This window comes from Apodemus sylvaticus, chromosome 2 (genome assembly GCF_947179515.1).
Source record: "Apodemus sylvaticus chromosome 2, mApoSyl1.1, whole genome shotgun sequence".
Taxonomy (NCBI): domain Eukaryota; kingdom Metazoa; phylum Chordata; class Mammalia; order Rodentia; family Muridae; genus Apodemus; species Apodemus sylvaticus.
Window position 1 is genome coordinate 172,281,938 of NC_067473.1, and position 23,404 is coordinate 172,305,341.

Here is a 23,404-nt window from a genome sequence, read left to right on the forward strand (position 1 = left end):
TTTACTTGTTCCTAGCCAGGAAGTTCCCGGGGTATCCCTCCCTCCCTCCCCTCCTTGCTTTGTAAACCAGGGTTCCACTGTGCCTCCAAGAACCTCTTTTGCTTTCCTGTGATGTGCTTATCTGTATTTAGGGACAAACAGAGCACTTGACTGCAGCTTTTTTACTTCCATGAAGGTCAGCCGAAGCGAAGCCGGCCCTCACTCGTTTCATGTGCATGTTTTTATATATGTTGGGTGGTGTTAAAGCAAGGAGGAAACTCTGATTGTCCTCATCTGCCCTCCCTCTACCCCACATCACATGACTGCTCCTCACGGAGCAGAACCATTCCAGTTAAGGGCCCTCTCTACCTGGATCACCACTCTCTCTGGACTCCAGATGCCGCTTTAGCAGGGAAAGGCATCATATGGGTTGGCTATATATATATTTGTGTGACTGCGGGCATCTGTGGCTATAGAGTCCTTGACTATAATGTTATATGTAATGGGAACTATCTTATAAACTTGAAAAAACAAATATTTTATTTTCTATACCAAAAAAAGAAAGAAAGAAAGAAAAGAAAAGAAAAGAAAAGTCATGAGGAACAAGCCAGTAAGCAGCACCTCTTATGGCCCCTGCATCAGCTCCTGCCTTTGGGCTCCTGCCCTGTTTTGAGTTCCTACCCTCAGGGATGGACTGTGATGTGGAAGTGTAGGGCAAAAAAATCCTTTCTTCCCCAAGTTGCTTTTGGTCATGGTGCTTTATCACAGAAACAGAAACTCCAAGATACATCTTTGTTTCTCTCCAAGTTGTATAATTAGTAATCATATATACATACTATATTCATGTATATGCCTTGCCTTCTTTTAGCAGTTAATTTGGAATATAGAATATACTGTGAACCTAGATACCTAACCTACTCTGCAGAGTAAATCTTTGATGAAATGAGTTTCAGGAACACCATTGGCTGGAGCCGAGGAATGGTTTGATTTTGTTTGGGTTTTGTGGTTTCTTTGGTTCAAGTACTAGGGAGTCAAACCCAGGGCCTGCACATGCTAGGTAAGCCCTTTGCCAATGAGCGACATTCCCAGCAGCAGTCTCAGTGTAGTCTTCCTGCCTCCCTCTCTCTCCTGTGTGTGTGTGTGTGTCTCCACAGTTCACAGTGTTGTGGAATTGGTTATTTTCCTCCATCCTGACATGGGTTCTGGGGATCTTAACAATAGGCTGCCAGGTTTGTATGGCACACACCTTTACCCCTGAGCTCCCTCACTGGCCCATGGTTTCCTTTATCGCCATTCTGTCTGCCTTGTAGTGACAGCATTATTTCTGTCTCTTTAGTGTATACTTTTGGTTAAATTGTTGAGGATAAGTTTCTCATATGATAAATGTCATTAAGGTATACATAACATGGGGAGCAGTTTTTCTGTCTTGTGGTTGAAATGGGTCTCATTAAAGAGTCAGGCCTCCTTACCCACTGCGTAGCCACAGACAATCATAACTCCTGAGGTTTCTACCTTTACACTCTGAGTGCTGGGAATTTCCATTTACCATGTCGGGTTTATCTAGTGCTCAAATTATACAGGGATCAAATTCAGCGCCTCATGAATGTGAGGTAAGCACTCTACCCCAGGGCCTCTCCTCAGCTTCTGAGAACACGGTTTAAAGGCTTGCCTCCTGTTCTCCCTCTACAGACTATGGAATCATTTATTTGTGCTAGGTACACAGCAGGCCGCTGTCGTCGTGTATCCTGCTATCGGGTGGGAATGCTTCCTCAGTGTGTGCTTGGCATAGGGGACAGACCAGCATCTCCTCTGCTCCATGTAGATGACAGATGTGATGTCAGCTGCCACCTTCATTCCAAATGGTAAAACTCACATGCGGTTCCCCGACACCCTTCTTTTGCAACTTCAGACAGTGTGGGTTCCACCGAGGGCGAGAGCTACAAGGGGAGGTCACTGCTCACACTTCTGTATAAACAGGTACCAGTTCTGATTTTATTTCATCATATTAACATACATGACACTTCAGAATGAGAACTGCACAATGAACCATTCAGCAGCTTGCTTTTACTCCAGGGACACTCTACTCATAGTAAACATTTATACAGTCTTTCCACTCGAACTTTATAAATGCTCTAAACGGTTTCCAGCATTTCTCACAGAGTCTAGTTTTGCTCATTAAAATCACCATTTTGCATTACCACAGTAGACTTCAGGCTGCCCTGTGCTTACGTGAGGAGACCTAGTCACCACACCACCCACAGTGTGCCTCAGAGGCAGCCCTTTAACATGGTAGTTGCGATTCCAAGAACTGATATGACATTAGTGATGAAGGACTGACAACTGTAGTGTATGACTATCAGCTACACAGAAGGGACCAGCCCAGAGAGCACCTCCCTACGTGACATGTGGCATTAGGCAACACACTGCCCAAAGATACTGAAGCCAAATCCCCAGTCCTCCTGGAATATACTAAGGTTGGAGCTGTTGCTTTCATTCTTAAATTATGTCCTGCCGGTGTGACCAGATTTTAAGAAGGTGGATTGTTACATACTAAGTGTGTATACACAATATATCAAAATTTACTGTGAAGCTTCGAGAACTTTAGACATTTTAATATAGATCTAAAAACACAGGTTGCTGAACAGAATCTCAGAGTGGCAATGTGCTCCTGTGCAGTGTCTGCTCTGCCTTCATCTTATGCCCACACAGCTTTTCTGTACAGAACCAGTATGTCCATGAGGTTTAAGATCTTCCTCATAATCATCCACCAGCTTCAAACCACGTCATTCTATGCGGTTTTAGCAATCACTATAGGAAACATTAAGTCACATCCTAGTCAGAGGACCGTCCATTTCACTAACAGAAAAACCTGAGATATGAGTCAGCCCCTAGCTACATTTACAGTAAAGAATAATGACATCTACCCCCACCCCAGCCTGCTGACGTGAGTGGATTAAGGCCGTACGGAGGACCGTATCTAGAGGATACACCTCAAGCCCGGAAGTTCAAAGGCAGATATGTACTACCATGTCCACGCTTGTTTTCTCTATTCTCAGCTGCCAGGATTGAGTCTACACAGTGATTGTATGCCAGGAACCAAGAAACCACTGTGGTCCTTCACTCTGATATGTCCCTTCCTCAGAAAGCAATGCTGGGATAGCTTTGGAAAAAGAGCTAAAATTTCCCCCCCCCTTCAAAATTCAACCCCTTCTTAATCTTTCTAGTATGTTGTTTTATTCTGACTAGTTCTTGCTTACCAAAGCCCGTGCTAAGTTTGGAAGTCTAAGAGGATTCTGGAAATATTACCCTCATTGCATACCATGGAGAAAAAAAGCCAAGGAAATCGGTTTCCTGCTTCAGGTTTTACCTTTCCAAGTCTTCCCATAGTTTTATTCCAGGGCATGAAACAGAAGTGAAAAGCATCTGTTTTGGTTGAGAACCTGAAGGTTCTGTCACTCTGCTACCAAGCCCAATGATTCATGTTTATCTCTAAACCATGTCTGTGGTCAACTGAAGAATTAACAATTCCACTTTAGATAGTTCTTGTATATAAGGAGGGAGGGAGACTGTTTGGTGTTCCATCCCTGGCTTAAGTCTATAAGTGGTTTGGCTGCCCAGTCTCTGGCTAAGCTAAACTCTAGTTGGTTTTCCCTCTTCATTCAAGCTGACAGGAGGGGTACATGGGCAATAGGCCCACTGGGACTTTGTGCATAGATAGTATGAATTTGTCTGGAAAGTGACAAGTTACCTACTATTCATGATGCCTAGAAAATGGTCTACTAGACATGGTAGTGGTGATGGCCCCAAATATCTTGTCTGAGGTACTGGATTGGTTATAAGTAGATCTAGGCAAGGCTCCTAAATAGTTCATCCAGCAGGATGATGCCGTATCCCTTCAGCTGCGATCAAGCTTGGGTTTAGTAGCTTAGGACAGGGTCATCTCCCTTGGATTTACCATTAAGGTCTGTTCCTAGGAGGGTCTTCCCACCTGACCCACAGCTGGCTCAGTCTTAGCGCTAAGGTGCACTAGGGAAGGGCCTGGACAGAGATGGGTTCTGAGACCTCTGTTGCATGTGAAAATGGGAGGGATTTTGCCCTCTAACATTAAAAACAAACAACAAACAAACAAACAAAACCCTTGCTTTTGTGGGAACAAGAAGATGTGCAATTCACTGAACAAAATCTCTTCTCCTGGCTGGAGAACTCTACTGTCTCAGACCTTCCACTCTTTTCTGAGAGTTAGCTGTTCTCATGCTGGTGCTGTAAGAACAACTGTGTTGATCCATCTTGCTTTTAGACCGTAGCTCTATATTCCAAAAATATATATGTATGTACATATACATATTTCAATTCAGATTTACAGGGAATATTTTTTGTGAACAGGAAACAAACTGTCAACAGAAATGACAGGTCTTCTCAGGAGACCTCAATGATTTCCATGCTGCCCGAGAAGCTGGACTGACTCCCCACTTTGCCCAGCTCTTCCCTTGACCTGTTCTCTGACATGATGCTCTCTCCAAATTCCATCTGGCAGCTTCTGCGTTTGAACTGCTTTTCGAAGGGGCTCTCTTCGTGCCAGCTCCGCCTCGAGTCAGCCCTGTCACTAGGCTTCCGCCGCCTACGAACAGAATAGATTTGGTCACTGCACGTGGGAAGCTGGCTACAGCTGTAGGCCGAGTAACTGGTGTTGCCTCCATAGATGGTGGAAGCAGAGTAGAAGTGTGAAGGCTCTGTAGCAAAATACCAACTGCTGGTCAGGGAGGGGGCCGAGGACTGGGGAGCCAGAATATCTGAGTGCCAGCCCTTGAGGCCCAGCCCCGCAGCAGACGTGGTGAGGTGCTGTTGGCTGGTGGAAAGGCCGAAAAGGAAGTTGGTGTGGTAATTGTCCTCTACACTCCCACTCCGATGCAGTGGCGAGAAGAAGGGCCTCTGGGCGGACCCCCCACTGCTGGTTCTCACTGAGTGCAGCCGTGGGATCTGGCTCTCCGAAGGCCGGGTAGGCTGCGGATGCTTAGGGATGTGGGCCTCCTCCTTATCCGGGCTGGTCTCTGGAGTCTGCTCTGATACCTCCTGAACAGGGGAGAACTGGCAGAGCTTGTTGGTGCCATCCAGTGTGGCAGAAGGTTTGTAGTATTCCAAAGTATCCTCTGCCGAGAAGCCATGGCGGGATGCTGCCATACCGGCTGAGGACGAAACAGATTTGATATCGAGAGAGAAGGAGCGCTTGAGCTTACTGCTGTCCTCCAGCTTCTCCGAGGACAGCTGGAGCCCACTGAGCGCCTGGACCAGGGGACTGTCCTCTAAGAGAGAAGGCTGGAAGCTGGGCACACCTGCAGGATGCACAAGCCTTTGCCCTGCTGCCTCTGAGGTAGAGCTGGCACGGGGGGGACTGGGAGCCAGTGCGTTCTTCCATCCGCCCTCTGAGGCTGCGGGCGCAGGCTCGCTGGCTTTGTCCAGGTGCAGCAGCTTGAGTTTACTCTTTGGCCCCGACATTCCAGTCTGGTTATTAATTGTCTTCTCATAGTCCATGAGTTGGCCCATAAAATTAAAATTCGGAGATATAGTAGGTCTTTTTTCTTTCACAAATCTATAGAGAGGACAAAGCAAAACCTCTTGAGTTTTACAACTGCACTTCTTGAGGGTACTAAGAGAAAGTGGGACAGGGCACAACTTCACCTTCCCAGTGCTTTGGAAGAGGATTCAGTTACAATTCCCGCATTAAGGTAGAGGACAGCTTATCAGGGGAGCTGTGGCATGGTGGGGTGCACGCTCGAGGGTATCCTCTAGGCAACTTATTTCCAAGAAGCCAAGGCTTCCTTCCCATGCAGTTGATAGGAGGACTCTGCTCCACCCCAGGGCACGTCCCGCTCCCTGCCACATCCACCACAGCAAGGCTATGCCCCTCATCCGCGTCAGCACTCCCGTGTCCCTCTTCAATGCCCACACCCACTCCTCAGACACTTCCCATAGAGACGGCACCACATGGCACAGTGTCAGAGCACCCGGCTCTGGATTTCTTTGTATACTCAAAATGTTAGAAAAATCGGTTACAAAGTGATCTCTGGGCGCTTAGCCCTGTGCTGCTGCTCCGAGTTACCCAGTCCGTAACCTGCTTTATCTAGTTCAGGCCGCAAAGTCCTTCAGTTCACTTGTCCCAAGCCACACAGCTACTCAGCAATGGAGTGGGAGTCAAACCTCGGACTATTCAGTGTCTGAATCCAACTTGAAGACTCACATAATAAAACTGTAATGAGATATAAGAGAAGACAGGCCTTCTCCCCTGACATCAGCCTAAGCAGAAGGACAGGGACAGAGGCCTAACTGGAGCAAGGTGCTGCAGAAGAGAGGACCTGTCCCTCCAGCCCCCAGGAAGACAGCTGGCGAAGCAGCTCGTGTCATCATTCCAGAATTGACATCTTGAGAAACTCAGATATCAAAATAAACCAACATGGTGCATGCTTCTATATTCTTACTCTTTCTCTTACAAAACCCAACTACTTCTTGTCAATGTGCATGCAGTGAACTCAGTCTCATTCGTCACCAAAGAAGATACAAGTCCTCGGTAGCCCTGCCACGTTTGTCCTTCCGAGACAGGAGGAGAGGGCAGCCTAGTCACAATTACTACCTGTAGAATCTGGCCAATTAGACAGGACAGAAGGTCTGCTCAGATTTTATACACGGGTGTAGCAGGCTTTTCTGTCTCTGCAGTCAGGCAGGCAGAGCAGATTCGGGGCATTGTATAAGAGCTGCTCTCTCCACTTGTCAGTTAGAGAAGGCCATGCTTCTTTGTTGAGGGGAAGGAATGAGCTTCCTGATCTATTACTAAGAAGTAGCTGAGGATGAACACAACATGTGAGAAGAATGAAAGATAAGCAGAACAGACCCTTCCTCAGGCTCTGCAAGACCACGAGTCACCAGGAACTGTGAGGTGTGACCAAAATCATCTTTGTCTACGTCCAACTGGTCACCCACCTTCATAGCTCTTTCTGTTTCAGGGAAAATAAAAAGCAAGTCCCCTAAGCCATGTTCCTGTCCTTACCTGTAAGCCTCATCTAGAGACATGTCCATCCTCTTCATGATGTAGGCAATAGCAATGGTGGCGGAGCGAGAGATCCCAGCTAGGCAGTGGATCAGCACACAGCCATTGGAGGCTTTTGCTTTCTCTGAGGGAACAAGTTTAAGAAACGTCACTAGGGATTTTTCAGTAAGGAAACCTTGTCCGGGCCATTACTCTGAGTGTTGCTGTCAGTGTCTTCACCTGAAACGTCAAAGCAGTCTTCCCTACACAGCCTCCTAGTTTTCCTTTATTGTTTCCGGGAGGAAGGGGAAGGGTAGTTCTTTTACTACTAACATGAGTCATTAGAGTCTAAAGGGATTATTAATAAGCAGTGAGTGCGTTACTACCTCAGATTACTGGGCTCTTGTTTCAGAATTCTTTTTTGCCATATGATGCGTCTGTGTATGTAAGAATGCAGGTGGAGGGAAGCCAGAGGTCCCCCTCAGTTGTCACCTCCAGGTATGGCAAAGTGTCTCACTGGCTTGGAACTCACCAAGTAGGCTAAGGTGGCTGACTGGGTAGCCAACGAGCCTCAGGGCCTCCTCCTGTCTCTGCCTCCCCAGTATTGGGATTATAAGCAAGCACCACCAAACCCATCATTTTTACATGGGTTCTGGGAATCAAACTCGGGTCCTCATACTGGGACAGCAAGCACTTGGGCAGGCTTAGCTATCTCCCCAGCTATTTGCTGAACTCGAAATCATGTACATGCTACAGCAGAGTTCTCTAGGAGGAAGCAGGAGTTACTACCATATTGTGCTGTTTTAACTCTCTGCATGAGTTAGAAACGCATGGCCACCATTAGAAGCAAGGCCAGGGAGATTCAGGCAGCGCTGCCCTCTTTTCCATGAGGAGCTTTGGGAGCAGATGACATCCCAAACAGCCTAGAAGCAACTACCACTGTGAGCAGTTCCATGGCAGATTCTATTCTGAACTACTACACATGTGCTCAGCCATACAGTTGTTGCCATGGAGACAAATTGTCCCTTTTTCATTTGTGTTATAATCAAAACTGAGGTTAAGATCATTTTTGTTTTGTCTTTTGTTTTTCCAAACAGGGTTTCTCTGTGTAGCCATGGCTGTCCTAGAACTTACTCTATAAACCAAGCTGGAATCAAAATCAAGACATTCACCTGCCTCTGTCTCCCGAGTGCTGGAATTAATGGAGTGGATGACTGCCAGACAAGGTTAACATTCTTAAAAAGTATCAGAATACAAGGAACCTGCACTGCATACTGAACAACATAGAGCTGCCGCGGCCTCCCGGCCTGTGATACAGCCTCTAGTAGATGTAATTTATTATTCATTACTAAATAATTTAAGAGTAAGCAACAAGCAGCATCTCTGTTAGACAAGGGAGCCAAACAGGAAAAAATGAGCACAATCGGCACTGACAGAGAGCAGGCTAGCACAGAGAGCACAGGCCGCCGCCGCCTGCGCTCACCTACTCAGTGAGATCGGATGGATGTGGATGTGGCTCTGATCCCTAGTTGGACACTGCCCCAGATCCCAGCGAGAGGCGGGCCTGGAGGGCGGGGAGAGCTTGCAGAGCAACGCCTGCTGCTGCCCAAAGCTGCAAAGTCAATTTCCAGCACACGTGCTAAAACCACGAGGTTTCAGTTTTCTTAATTTTGAAGTTATTTCCTATTATTGCTAATAATGGCCTGAGGCTGCAGAGCTGGCCCAGTGGTTCAGAGCACTTGTTGGGATCTGGCTCCCAGCACCCACACTGCAACACACAACTGGCCGTAACTCCAGATCCAGCCTACTTGATGAACTCTGCTGACATCCTCAGGCACCATATAAAGGTAATACAGACATAAAAATAAATCTAAAAAATTTTTTGAATGATAATTATCTTTAAAAAAGTACAAGAACATGGTCCTGTTCTCAGACTCCTCAATGTATTGAATACTAGCATTTATTATGCAGGCAGTTAATAATATCTGGCACATATTTTTAAATATTTGTTTGTTTGTTTGTTTAATGTATGTGAGTACACTGTAGCTGTCTTCAGACACACCAGAAGAGGGCATCAGATTCCATTACAGATGGTTGTGAGCCACCATGTGGTTGCTGGGAATTGAACTCAGGACCTCTAGAAGAGCAGTCAGTGCTCTTAACCATTGAGCCGTCTCTCCAGCCCCACACATATTTTTCAAAGCAATTTATTTAAAAAAAAAAAAGAGGGAAAGAAGGCTCAGCAAATAAAAGTGTCTGATGTACACGCTGAATGACCTAAGTGAGCTGTCCTGTGGCTCGGCACATACATTATCATGAACTCATAATAATAGTAATAATAAAATTAAAACTTTTGAAGGAGATTGCAAAGAAATAAAACTGACAGCTGCACAGGCAGCAGCCTGAGTACCAGTGGGGCCACAGAAAGAGCCATTGCTTCCAAGTAGAAGGTAAGACCTGACCCTAGAAAGTTGTCCTTTGACCTCCAGAAATGCACCACGTTACAGGTCTGCTTGACACATGTGTGCCTATACGTAATACATACAAGTAAGAAAACAAAGAATTTTTTAAAAACCTGACAGAATATGCATTACAATGTTGATGGTGAATTTCCTTCCCCCCTTCAATTTTCTGTATTATGCTCATGCTGGGTTGTTTTTTTGTTTTTTTACAACCACAATTCATCTGATAAGTTTTTTAATTAAATATAAAATTGCGTATTCTAGAGTGGGCTCATTAGCACATAGGTCTTGACAGACTGAGTGCCAAACCTTAGAACAGAAGTCCCACACAAAGACCAGGTAGAGGGGGAAAGACACACACACAGGAGCGCCCTCTCAGTACTGAGTAGGGATGCAGAAAGCAGGTGTGTGTGTGTGTGTGTGTGTGTGTGTGTGTGTGTGTGTGTGTGTGTAGGAAATTAAGGAGCCCGCAAGTCCTACAGTGAAGAATAAGAAGGCAGAGATGGTGAGACTGGGATAACAGCAAGTCAGTACTTCAGAAATTCAGAAGCAATGGTTGGGTTTTTTTTAAAGGGACAGAAACTTGGTCTCTTAACAATAAAATAATCAAAAGGAGAGGAGTGAGAAGTTAAAAGCGAGCACCTGCTGAGTGAGGTGTCCCGGAGCTCAGAAAGGAAGTGAGGTGAGAGCAGAGTGCAGCACAGGGGGGAAAGGAGGAAATCCTCATGGCCCTCCGTGAGCTCTCTAACCTGTGTGAGTCAACGAGGCTAGCCTGTGCCTGTGGTCCCTACTACTTGGGAGGAGTGCTGAGGCCAAGGTTTGAGGCTAGCCTAGTAGGAGCCTGTCTCAGAGAGAGGAGTAGAAAACAGAAGGAGGCAAACATTTCCTCAGAGCTAACCCTGAGCTGAGCACTTCGCAGTGCTTGGTGCCCGTGGATCATCTGCGCTAACCCCCATGCTGTCGCTACAAAGTAGCTGAATCACCTTCAGCCTTTTTTTTTTCAGGAAACGCGCTCAAGAGCTTTATGTTAGATACCCACAATTACTTAACTGATAACCAGCGAGGCAGGACTCAAAGTTTGGCTCCAAAGTACATCCTTTTAATCAACTCTCTCTGTTGCCTCAGAACAGAATCATGGACTTGGGGGTGGGGTGGGGTTGAGCAGGAGCTTGGATCATGCCTCTGAATCAACAGGACATCCGATGGGAGCATGAATCATAATTGTCTACTTTTGGGGGGGCTAAAAATCTAATGCTATGCTAAATATACATAGAGGTACAATGAGAAATTTATCAGTATGAAGAATTTTCTTTATGACTATTTTAATGTGAACTGTTATAGCCTTTAATCTTGAAGTATTTTAAAGAACAAGTATGAACTGATGACAGAAATTTCTGGAAAACTGATATTCCAGGGGAGAGGGAGAGAGAAGGAGAGGAGAAGGGTGAAGGGTGAAGGGAGAAGAAGGAGGAGGAGAAAGAGGAGGAGGAAAGGGAGGAGGAGGAGGAGGAGGAGGAGGAGAAGATGAAGAAGAAGAAGATGAAGAAGAAGAAGAAGAAGAAGAAGAAGAAGAAGAAGAAGAAGAAGAAGAAGAAGAATGACAACGACAACGTCAACGACAATGACAACAACATCAGAATTACCTGAAGCTTGAAAAGTATTACCTAGAAAATGAAAAACTGTGCCCAGGAATTAATATACCTAATTTTGCTTTTTATGGAGAAAATGTTTAAATTATTTTATGTCCATGGGTGGTTTGCCTGAATGTGCATCTGTGAACTTCTAGTGTGTCTGGAGGTGCCAGAAGAGGACACAGGACAGTGCCAGCTCTCCTAGAACTACAGCCACAGATAGTTTTAAGCCACCACACAGGTGCTGGGAATTGGACCTGGGTCTTCTAGAAGAGTCACCAGAGCTCTAAACTGAGGAGCAGACCCCTTGGCCCCTGTTCTTTTATTTTTAATTATAATAACTAATTCATAGTATTTCATTATAGAGTTGAGCGCTCAAACTTGTGTCCCTATTGGAGGAAAACAACAAGAAGTCCCTGCATGCAACATAAGTAGTCGCACCTCATGCTGCAGCTCATGCCTCCTCTGCTCAGCCTTCACATCTAAGTACAGACTACCAAGTTACTAGACTATGGCATGCAGCACTAGGCTACAGCACCATGATGTAAGGAAGCTCCTGACAAAGCAGAATAGAGTACAATACAGACCAACTTCTGTTATAGTTCCTGTATATACAAGTAAATGCAAGAATTTCACTGGACGAAAAATACTTGAAACCACTGATGCATGAATTGAAGCTCAGAAACTCTTGTAACATATACAAAGATTTCAAATGTATCGGGATGTTTTTACAGGACCCAACTTTTCCCAAGGAAAACACAGCAGTAAGTAAGAAGGAATAACAGCCAGGTTTATCAAATAGTCTCAAAGATTTAAAAGGTGGGGTAGAAGGAGGAATATTTTTGAAAGCTTAACTGATTTTTAAATACTTACAACACATAATTATAGTTCTTGCAAAGTTTTAACCTTGGTACTGTGAAAAGTCAGCTGGCAGGTCACAGGCCAGTTAGGGACAGCACAGCACACATCAGCTTGAGCACTAACTAAGTAAGCAACATCATGTCATGTGCTGCTCTCAGATTTGAAATCTCTAAGAGGCAGAAAGGGAGGGAGGGAGCAGCTACATCTTGTGACCCAAGATTCAGAGGGCTTGTGCCTTCCTTGTCTGGAGCTACATACCAATGAAGTCCACAGACTTGTCCAACCACGGCAGGATTTTCTCACAAAAGCTGTCATTCACAGGCACTCGCAGGAAGTGAGACTCAGGTATGAAGTCGGGCTTCGGACAGGTGTTGCTGGCATTTAACACATAGCCAATCCCATTCTGCTGCATCAGCTCCTATACAGGGAAAGAGCAATTAAAGGGAATCATTTGTACTAAGAAGCATTTTGAAAGATTGATGTTGAATACTATGACAAGAATTACAAGTTTCTTTGCACATAGTAAAATCCAAAAATCCAAAGAAGTAACATTTACAGACAAAGTTGAAAGTGAAAAAAGTTATGGACAAAAACCACTTAACCTGCATGCCTGAGGAGCAACCACGCATGATCAATACATCAAGACACCATTGTGTCCAGTGCTGCAGAGAAGCAGAATAAAGCACACACTGAAACAGCAGTACACACAGCTCCTTCCCATGTGACGATGTCGGGCATTGTTGCTTCGGTTAAAAGTCATTCTGAAGGCTGAATCTATGTACATGTATGTACATTTATACCTACTACAAACTGGCATGTCCAAACTGGCACAGGCCTTTCACATTCAAATGCTAGAAACCAGTCACGTTATCTTTCTCCCTTTTCCCCCCTGAACTCCTGTTTCCTCTCATCTCAACACTGATGAAACAAGACATGAGACCATCCAACAGCCAGCTGGCAAGAGCCTTATCCATCCGAATGGCTGCCGATCCCCTCAGTATCACTTCCACCATTTAGCCTTTTTCTTTTCTCTATTCCCATCCACCACTCAGTGAGCAGTCCACAAGATAACTTTTCCCCTCCAAACCATATTCTTTACAACTATTTTTTTTTCTTTTTTGAGACAGCGTATCCCAGGCTGGCCTCAAATTCCAGACTCAAATGATTCTCCTGCCTCAGCCTCCAAAGAATCTGGGACTACAGACAGATGCTACCACACTCTGCTGATCTTTTTTACAACTAGGAGCAGGCTAAGGGCTCCTAATATGCACAACCCAGAGCACTGAATGTGCGTGCACTCACCCACACTTCTGAATTCACAAAGTGTCTTCCTGATGGCTTTCTTCCCATTTGTCATATTCAGCCTGACTTTATCTATGAATTCCTTCCCATGGATACAGAATTAACCATTGCAAGCTCTATCCTTCTAATGTCCTTTGTGCACACCATTAAAATAACTCAGCGTTGCATGTTGCAGTAAGATAGTTAATTCTTGTCTCCCCTATAAACAGTAAAACAATCAGTAGATTTGATCTGATTTGTTTGCTTTGTGTAGTTCACTAATATGAATTTGTTATTTGATAGCCACTGTCACACTGACCAGGCAAGTTGAGGCAGCCCTGCGTTGATTAGTCTCCCAGGTGCTGCCTCCCGGGACACCTTTAAATCTGACTCCTAGGTAGTTCGGCCATTCCTTCCTTTTCTTGGAATGCCACCTTTTTTTTTCTCCTTCACTTTTCTAACTACTTTAGAGACAAAGGATAGTTTCCTTCCTGTTTACCTTCCTGAAACATGCTGGATCTCACATGTCTTCATCTTAAGATACTTGGAGCCTTAAGTGTTACGTGGATGTCAGTAAGAGTTATTTTATTTTGTACAAAGAATACAGATCATCTGGGCAACTCTTTCGCATTTCTGAGATGACATCAAAAAAACAGCACTTTGATTCACATGGCCTTGGATGGTCCAACACCTTCATTACACCAGAGTGAAGGCTTCCTGGTGTGCTCCTCTGCTCCAATCAAGCTCACTATCAGACCAGGAAGATCTTCATGGTGTTTACCACAACCTTTAATGTTCAATGCTTGTGAAAGAGGGACACCCGTTGTTTTCTAGGTGGACCACAGATATACCAGGCTTACCTACATACCATCTGATTCACCACAGCCCACTGTGTCCCTGGAAGGAGACCAAAGAGGCCCACTAGACCCAAGTTAGCCTCTGAGGCATTGTCCCGAAGACCATCCCCCATATCCCCCCAACAGTATTACTAAGTTAGGTTGTATTAAAAGCAAAAAGTGGGGGCTAAAGAGGTAGCTCAGAAATTAAAAGTACTTGTGTTTGCACAGGACTGAGGTTCTGTTCCCAGCACCCACATGATGGCTCACAACCCTCTATAACTCCAGTTCCAGGGAACCTGACACCCTCTTGTGAACTCTGCAGGCACCAAGCATGCAGATGGTAAATTTTATACATGCAGAAAAAAATTCTCACACATATAATGAATAAATGAATCTAAAAAAAAATTTTTTTAAAGAAGCAAAGGGAAACAGTAACAGACCATTCTTTCTACAAACTCAATAATGAAAATATAGACTTTTTAGAAAGGATGAGAATTACTTGCTTTAACAGCCCAAAGGCAACAGGTACTACTAAGGACAAAATATGCTGCTGTCACTAACTGCCGTAGGGAAAATATAACAAGGTGCCTGACTTGCAGCCCAATAACCCACACTTTATAAAGTATAGAACTTACATTCGAAAATATTTGTTGAGAAACTTTATCAGAGGACTACTAACAGAACACTGTGATGTACAGTACACAATAAGAAGACAATACCTACTAGGCACTAGGCACTACACCAAGCACTGATTAGTTTCACTGAATCCTCAGTTTCTGTGTGATATGTCTTATTATTATCTCTACTATAAATGATAAAACTAAAGCTTAGAGAGGGTATATATTTTCCAAGTCTTACCCCCACATACTGGTCTTGCATGCTAGAACTAGTACAGAATGAAAGATTCGAATGTAAACATACTCATTTTCAGAACTACAGTTAGTTCCCACAATACCCTAAACTTAAGCTTCTATGGCAAATTAAAGTGAACAGTAAAGAGACCCCCATAAAGAGTGAAGTGTTGTGGCGCCTGCTCGCAATCCCAGTGCTGGGGAGGCAGGGACAGACAGACCCCTGGGTTCCCTGCCAGCCCACCCTAGCCTACCAGTGAGCTCCAGGACAACAAGTAACCTGGGAATGAAAAGGCCAGACAGACCTGCCCACCCAGCGAGGGACAGACACCTTGGTGGTGCTGTTCTATCAGTCAGGGAAGCAGTGCTTTTTTTCATCCCAGTCTGGTACCTGGTTTGGTGGCCAAAGCTGTTTTATGCCTAGGACTCAAAAATCAAATCAAATCAAATGCAGGCAGCTCAGTGCAGGAGAAAGACAGACAGAAACCTGCCGACTGCCAACCTCAGCAGCATACAGCACAAGCGGCCACCAACTGTTTGCTGCTGTGCCATGTAGCAGGACAAAGGATGTCACCTAGGGACCCACAAGCCTCATGACCAGCCTAATGTGCTGTCATGCCAGCATAATGTGCAAGTATGTGGTGGACAGATGGGAAAGAGATACGGAACAGTTTGAGCATTATGAAGAGAGATGAACTGGAGACTTGAAGGCGGAGTAGTAGCTTGTTGTGAGTGGCCAGCCCTGCCACGCCCCAACCCTAGCTGCTGCTGGGGGCCATGTCTGAGTCCATAGCTATGCAGTGACAGGGGCCAACCATGGTTCATATTACCACTAGAGAACATGGGGACATCCCAGGCAGAGCAACCACATGTCCAGGAATGTGGTGAGCTAGCCTGCAGGGTGTGTTAGTATGGGACAGTTCCTGGGTGGTGGCCCTGGAACAGAGGTGACAGTTCTCACCTCATCTCACCCTCACCTCCAGCAGCAGGGAAAGCTACCCACAGGGTCATGGGCTCAGGAGAGCAAGGCTTCCCTCACACCCTGCCGCAGCTGGAAGAGCTGCCCCTGTGCCTCACTGGCTACAGCACTCGAGGGTTCTAACCCCACACCTCCCTGAGCAGCACAGCAGAGCTGGCACTGGTACAGAGTGGGGGGTGGGGACGAGTGGGACATGGGAATGGGGGTGGGGGGAACAGGTGAGCCAGCCCTGAGGGCGTGAGTGAGGAAGAGCTGGCCCTGTCACTCCTCTGATATGAGATGGCCTGGGCAGTGAGGGGAGGTTACCCTTTGTCCCCTTTCTACCTGAGGCAGTTGGAGATCTATCTCTGGAGTCATGACAGCATATGAGCTACCCCTGCCCCTCACAGGCTGCAGCAATCTAGCGAGTGGGGCCCTGCACCTCGGCTAGACAACAGAGTAGTGCTGCCTGTCTCTTGTAGACAGGGCGTGGGTGAACCAGCCCCAAGGGCGAGAGCATGGGAGAGCTGGTCCTGCCACTGTCCTGCAGGCAGCAGGCAGGCAGGGAGGCAGCAGGCAGGCAGGGAGGCAGCAGGCAGGCAGGGAGGCAGGCAGGGAGGCAGGAGGCAGGCAGGCAGGCAGGCAGGCAGGCAGGGAGGCAGCAGGCAGGCAGGGAGGCAGGAGGCAGGCAGGCAGACAAATGTACATTAACTCACTAGTCTCTATTGCTGAGTAGGTTGGGGGAACCACACCTAAATGCAGCAATCTATTTTTAATTTTTAATAAAGAGCAAGATCTCACAAAGGCTGGAGATATATTTAGCATAGCAACAGAATGCTTGTCCAGCACTGTGAGGCTCTGGGTCTTATTTCTGTTACAGAAACAAACAAACAAACAAACAAACAAACAAGATAGGTAGGTAGGTAGATGTTTTTTAAAAAGTAAGAAAAAGAAAACTTAGAAAACAGTATTGGCACAGATGCCTTCTCCATCAGAGCTGCCTCATTTTCACCTAATTTATAGAATCTTTCCAAAACATTTAGCTTAGGTCATATAAAAACAAGTCTCTTCCCTCATTTTTATTTCATCAGTACATGAACTATTTTAATTAATGTACATAATTACAATAACAAGCATACTGGCCTAAACAGGTCTGAGGGCAAACAACTGATTCTGGTTAGTATATTAATCACAAACTGGTTCCTACAGCTCACAGCCAGACTGGAGAACACAAGGTCTTGACAAGGAATCTCGGGCTAGTCAAGCAAGTTCAAGGAGCTCAATACAGTTCTATTGGCTGTTCTCTTGATTGATATTTCCTTAATATTTTGATGAATGTACTGATAGGGCATATTAATTTTTTTTTATTTTTGTGTGAGTTTGTGTAAAACATGCATGCAGATCCCATGGAGGTCAGAAGAGGCTTCAGCCCTTGCAACTGTCTATAGTCAGAGGCAGTTGTGAGTCACCCAGTAGGTGCTGGAAACCAAACCTATGTTCTCAGCAAGGGCAGCCAGTGCCCTTAACTGCTGAACCATCTCTCAATCCCTGGGCACTGTAATTTTTGATGGTATAACTTAAAGGTACATTTATGAAGAATAAGTATCTTGTGGAATTATTGTTCCTCATAAATGGATGCTGATACCTATTATAAATTAGATATATTTATATAATTCTCACTTTATTTGCCACATTATACAAAACTAATTAACTGTTCTGTAATTAAATAGCACAATCTTTAAACTTCTAGAGAATAGTTATCTTACGCTGTTAAATCTTTAGCTTGGACTCTGAACTGCTGCTAATGTGCCCTTCCAATGATAAGATAAATGCCTGGCCTTCAACATCCCTCTGACATCATGGGGAGTACGTTCTTTGAACTCACCCTCCCAGCTCACTCTCATGAGCTCCAGCCCACCGTCTAACAGGGACCAAGCTTGCACAGCTGCACTGCCTGCAACCCTTGGATCTTGGCTTGCTACTCGTTTCAGGTCACTTCTCATTTCCCCACACCCAGACCCCTCTGCCCATTTCCCGGTCCTCTACTCCATGATGTCTGTCTGCCTTCCTGGTCCAACTTCAACTCCACAGGCACTCGCTACAACCACTACTCCCTTGCTTCTGTCCTCACTTCATTTGCCCCTTTGTCACCTCTTCATGCGTGTCAGCTCTAATTGCTAATTACAATCCATCTCCACTGAATCTGCATGAATGTCCATGTAGATGAACAAGACTATGAAAACAACTTCAGCAATGGCACTGCTTTCCCGTTTGATTCAGGCCCCTCAACAGCAATGGTGTCTCCCTAGCACTGTGCTTTCTCCTTTCTTTATGTGCCATTCTACCACTCCCCTTCCCCTCAAAACCCACACTATAGTTCTGCTCATCCTCATTCTTAATTTGATGGAAAATCTCATTTTCCTGCTACATTGGAAAATCAGATCAATTACAGGCAAATTTTCATCATTTCACCCACCACATAAACCTTCTCTGAGCATGCCCATCTGTATACTCTATTTTCCCAGCTGTTGTTATAGAGGAATAATCAATGTCCATAAGACCAGTCTCTACACTTGCTCAGTAAATTCAGTCTCATCTTACTCAAGGATCTTTCTCCTATATCAATGTACTACTTTTAGGCTATTTCCTCTACTAACAATCAAACAAGTATTTTTACTAACTTAAAAATACCGGAGGGACACATGCACCACAATGTTCATAGAGGCCTTATTTGTAATAGCCAGAAGATGGAAACATCCCACATTCCCACAATGGAAGAAATGGATACAGAAAATATGGTTTATTTACACAATGGAATACTACTCAGCTATTAAGAACAAGGACATCGTGTTTTGCAGGCAAATGGATAGAACTAGAAAATATCATCCTGAGTGAGGTACCCAGACGCAAAAGGACATGTATGTTATGTATGTACTTACTAATAAGTGGATATTAGACAAAAAGTACAGAATACCCATGATACAACTCACAGACTGCATGAAGTTTAACAAGAAGGAAGGTCCAACTGATGATGCTTCAATCCCACTTAGAAGAGGGAACAAAATAATCACGGGAGGTAGAGGAAGGAAGGGATTTGGGCAGGAGAGTAGAAGGAGAGGGGAAGGGGGAACAGGATCAGATATTGGGGAGGGAGACAGGAGAGCAGCCCAGAAGACCAGAAGAATGAATGGAAATATGCAACCTTGGGGTCGGGGTGGGAGATGGGGAGACCCTCTAGAAAGTACTGGAGACCTGGGAGGTGAGATACCCTCAGGACTCAATGGGAGGGTCCTTAGATGAAGTGCCAACAGTGGGGAGATGTTGGGAACCAGCGAGCTTAGCTCAACACCCCAGCTGAGCTGTTTGCACAGGTTTCTTGAGAGCAAAACATCCTGCAGCTTAGCTTGATTCCTGCCTTCCTTCCCGGTGTGGTAGGGCCTTCCCAGGTGCCTGACCTATGGCTATAACTGTTTTTTCCTGTTCTCTTCCCTGGCCTCTAGTATATATTGCTGGTCTCTCAGTAAAGCTTTGGCATTCTCCTTACAGAATGACCCGTGTCTGTGTCTTCTGTCAATCCCCCAGGCCTACGCCCGATACTTGGTACTGTGGCAGCGCAGGCACTGTCAGGGAGAGGGAATTCGAAGAGTCTACCTCCAGTAGATAGACAGGGCCTCAAGATTTCTGACACACAGAAGTGTTCCTGGTTCCTGTCTAAAAGAACTGCAGAGACATAAATGGAGAAGAGACAGGGGGAAAGGCAGTCCAGTAAGGGATCTACCTCATAGGGAGACACCAAGGACTGAAACTATTACTGATGCTATGATGTGCTTATAGACAGAAGCCTAGCGTGGCTGTCTTCTAAGAGGCCCAACCAGCGGCTAGTGAGACAGATGCCCAACCATTGGACTGAAATCAAGGACCCCCCCCCCATGGTTGAAAGGCTGGAAGCTGAGGAGGACGGAGACCCCATAGGAACACCAACAGTCTCAACTAACCCGGACCTCTGGGAGCTCCCAGACACTGAGCTGCCAACCAGGCAGCATTCACTAGCTGGCCCCTGACACATATACAGTGGAGGAATGCCTGGTCTGGCCTCAGTGGAAAAAGATGCTCCAAATCCAAGAGACTTGAGGCCCCAGGGGGTGAGGGGGTCTGGTGATGGGAGAGCATCCTCTGGGGACTGGGTGGGCTGAGGAACTGTGGAAAGGGGTACTGGGAGGCGGACAATGGCTGGATTGTAAATAAAAACAAATTCTCTTTGCCTTAAGCTTCTCTTTTCAACCGCATTCCTTGGAAGCGTTGCTTGCACTGGCATCCCCACTCCTTTGTGCTTGATGCTGCCTGCACTTATTTATCCCACAGGTATTCCCACCCCTCTACCAAGAGGCAGATCATAAACTACCCTTGATCTCCATGTTGTCCTATACAATGGCCGGCTCTTAGCTTTCATCTTCTTGACCTACAGAACCATCTGGCAGACTTAACTTCATCCTCTTCCTGGATAATATCATTCACTTGCTTCCTGGACTACTAGTCTCTTATTTCTTTATTCCTAAGAACCCTTTGTTGAATAGTCTTAGGATCCCAGACTTTCAATGCTAATTGCCCCATGGCTTAATCTACTTCTCCATTTAGGTTTTCTTAATGATCTTGTTTTTATAGTACTAAATACTGTCCACATGATAATGACTCTCAAATGTATACCTCCTCTTTCAATGACCTTATCCTGAATTCAAAGCTTCACCCAACTACCCAGAATGTCTACCTGGAAATTTAGCAGACAGTGAACACTTGGTGTGTCTGTCACTGAGCACTTCCTGCACTTGCCAGCTGCATCTCCTTTCTCCTTGACACACACTCACACACACATACACACGTGCATGCACACATACACACGCATGCACATACACATCTGACATCTAATCTACCAGAAAACTCGAAAACTCGTAGCTTTACTTTCAAACATAGCCAGAATCCAACCACTTGTCACTCCTGTTACCAACTTGATTCCAACCACTATCAGACCTACTATGCTGGTTCAAGCCTTTCCAGGACCAGGGCCCTCTCCTTCCTTCTTCTAGGGAATCATTTGATATGCTAATTGTGTCTTGAGTATTCAGAGCTTCTGGGCTAATTAATATCCACTTATCAGTGACTGCATTCCATGTGTATTCTTTTGTGATTGGGTTACCTCACTTAGGATATTTTCCAGTTCCAACCATCTGCCTACAAATTTCATGAATTCATTGTTTTTAATTGCTGAGTAGTATTCCACTGTGAAAATATACCACATTTTCTGTACCCATTCCTCCATTAAGGGACATCTGGGTTCTTTCCAGCTTCTGGCTATTATAAATAAGGCTGCTATGAACATAGTGGAGCATGTGTCCTTGTTGCATGCTGGGGAATCCTCTGGGTATATGCCCAGGAGTGGTATAACAGGGTCCTCAGGAAGTGTCATGCCCAGTTTTCTGAGGAACCGCCAGACTGATTTCCAGAATGGTTGTATCATCTTGCAATCCTACCAGCAGTGGAGGAGTGTTCCTCTTTCTCCACATCCTCGCCAACACCTGCTGTCTCCTGAGTTTTTAACCTTAGCCATTCTGACTGGTGTGAGGTGAAATCTCAGGGTGGTTTTGATGTACATTTCCCTAATGACTAATGATGTTGAACATTTCTTAAGGTGCTTCTCAGCCATCAAAGAAGACCTCAGAAAATGGAAAAATCTTCCATGCTCATGGATTGGCAGGATTAATATAGTTAAAATGGCCATCTTGCCAAAAGCAATATACAGATTCAGCGCAATCCCCATCAAAATCCCAGCTCAGTTCTTCATAGAGTTAGAAAGAGCAATTCTCAATTTCATCTGAAATAACAGAAAACCAAGGATAGCTAAAACTATTTTCAACAGTAAAAGAACTTCTGGGGGAATCAGTATCCCAGACCTCAAACTTTACTACAGAGCAATAGTGTTTAAAACTGCATGGTATTGGCAGTGACAGGCAAGTGAACCAATGGAATAGGACTGAAGACCCAGAAATGAACCCACACACCTATGCTCACTTGATCTTTGACAAATGAGCTGAAAACATCCAGTGGAAAAAAGATAGCCTTTTCAACAAATGGTGCTGGTTCAACTGGAGGCCAGTATGAAGAAGAATGCGAATTAATCCATTCTTATCCCCTCGTTCTAAGCTCAACTCCAAGTGGATCAAGGACCTCCACATAAAACCAGAAACACGGAAACTAATAGAAAAGAAACTGGAAAAGACCCTTGAGGACATGGGCCCAGGGGAAAAGTTCCTGAACATAACACCAATAGCTTATGCTCTAAGATCAAGAACTGACAAATGGGACCTCATAAAATTACAAAGTTTCTGTAAGGCAAAGGACACTGTCAAAAGGACAAAACAGCAACCAACAAATTGGGAAAAGATCTTCACCAACCCTACATCCGACAGAGGGCTAATATCTAATATATACAAAAAACTCAAGAAGTTAGACCCCAGAGAACCAAATAACCCTATTAAAAATGGGGTACAGAGCTAAACAAAGAATTTTCACCTGAAGAAATATTAGTATCTTTTGATGAATAATCTCCATAGATGTTTCTTAAACACTTTCATTTGAGAAGCAATAATACTATTACATTATGGTCCAGTCATTTTATAACTTATAAAAGACTGTTTCACCTGAGTCTTCCAGGTTTATTTTAAAAAAGGATTTATAAATAAATTAACAGCATGGGGGAAAGCATTTACCAACTGTGCTGAAGTAATTTTTAAGGACAAGGTAAACTGCCTGCATCAAGTTGCAACTATTTACACATAAAGCTGTAAGGATTTGAACAGTCATCATTTCGGGCTGCTCATGCATCAGTGCACTCTAGCGCATGCTCTGGGGCATGAGCAGCAGGCCCTGTGACCCGGAGGTGAACAGTCTATAAGCAGTTAGTTGCAAAAATATCAATAACAAAAAGAGGAGTCATCCACACAGCAGAGGAAAACAATGAGACCAGCACTGGAATGAAGCCAGAGGACCCTGAGGGAGCAGAGCACCACAGCCTTCACATGAAGCTTAGACGGAGGGAGAGCCATTCTGCAGAATCCAGGGGCCTGGCGCACACTGCCGAAGATAACAAAATTACTGGATGTTCAATCTCGTTATGAAAATAACACAGCTTTTGGGTATCTCCTTTTATCTTCATTAAGTCATCTCTGGACAGTGCCAAATATAATGTAAACATTGTGTAAGCAGCTGCAATACTACATTGTTTCCAGAGTAATGGCAGAGAGAAGTTTGTGCAGGTTTAGCACACATATAACTTTTTGCACATTTTTAATTCCGAGTGGGCTAAATCTCTGAATGCTGAACCTGAGGAGCACAGCCCAGCACACTGCAGTTCACTCCCTCACTCTCCTGCTGCTTCCCTGGAGCCCGCCCCGCTTTAACTCTTCCTGCTAATTAAGGCTGATGATGAGGATATCATAGTGCAAGCAACAGTGTGAGAACATGCAGTATGTA

General features: G+C 45.1%; 1 protein-coding gene across 3 annotated transcripts in view; it reads right to left on the reverse strand.

The window, feature by feature from the left end:
- Positions 1-1,949: 1,949 nt before the first annotated feature.
- Dusp16 (dual specificity phosphatase 16) overlaps positions 1,950-23,404 on the reverse strand; it is an 83,564-nt gene continuing 62,109 nt past the window's right edge. For all 3 annotated transcript variants that reach the window (XM_052175105.1, XM_052175106.1, XM_052175107.1), the window contains 3 exons: positions 12,210-12,369; positions 7,019-7,142; positions 1,950-5,566 (listed from right to left, as the gene is read on the reverse strand). In XM_052175105.1, coding sequence (XP_052031065.1) covers positions 4,396-5,566; positions 7,019-7,142; positions 12,210-12,369 — 1,455 coding nt within the window. In that variant the 3' untranslated portion in view covers positions 1,950-4,395. The remainder of the gene's footprint in view (positions 5,567-7,018; positions 7,143-12,209; positions 12,370-23,404) is intronic.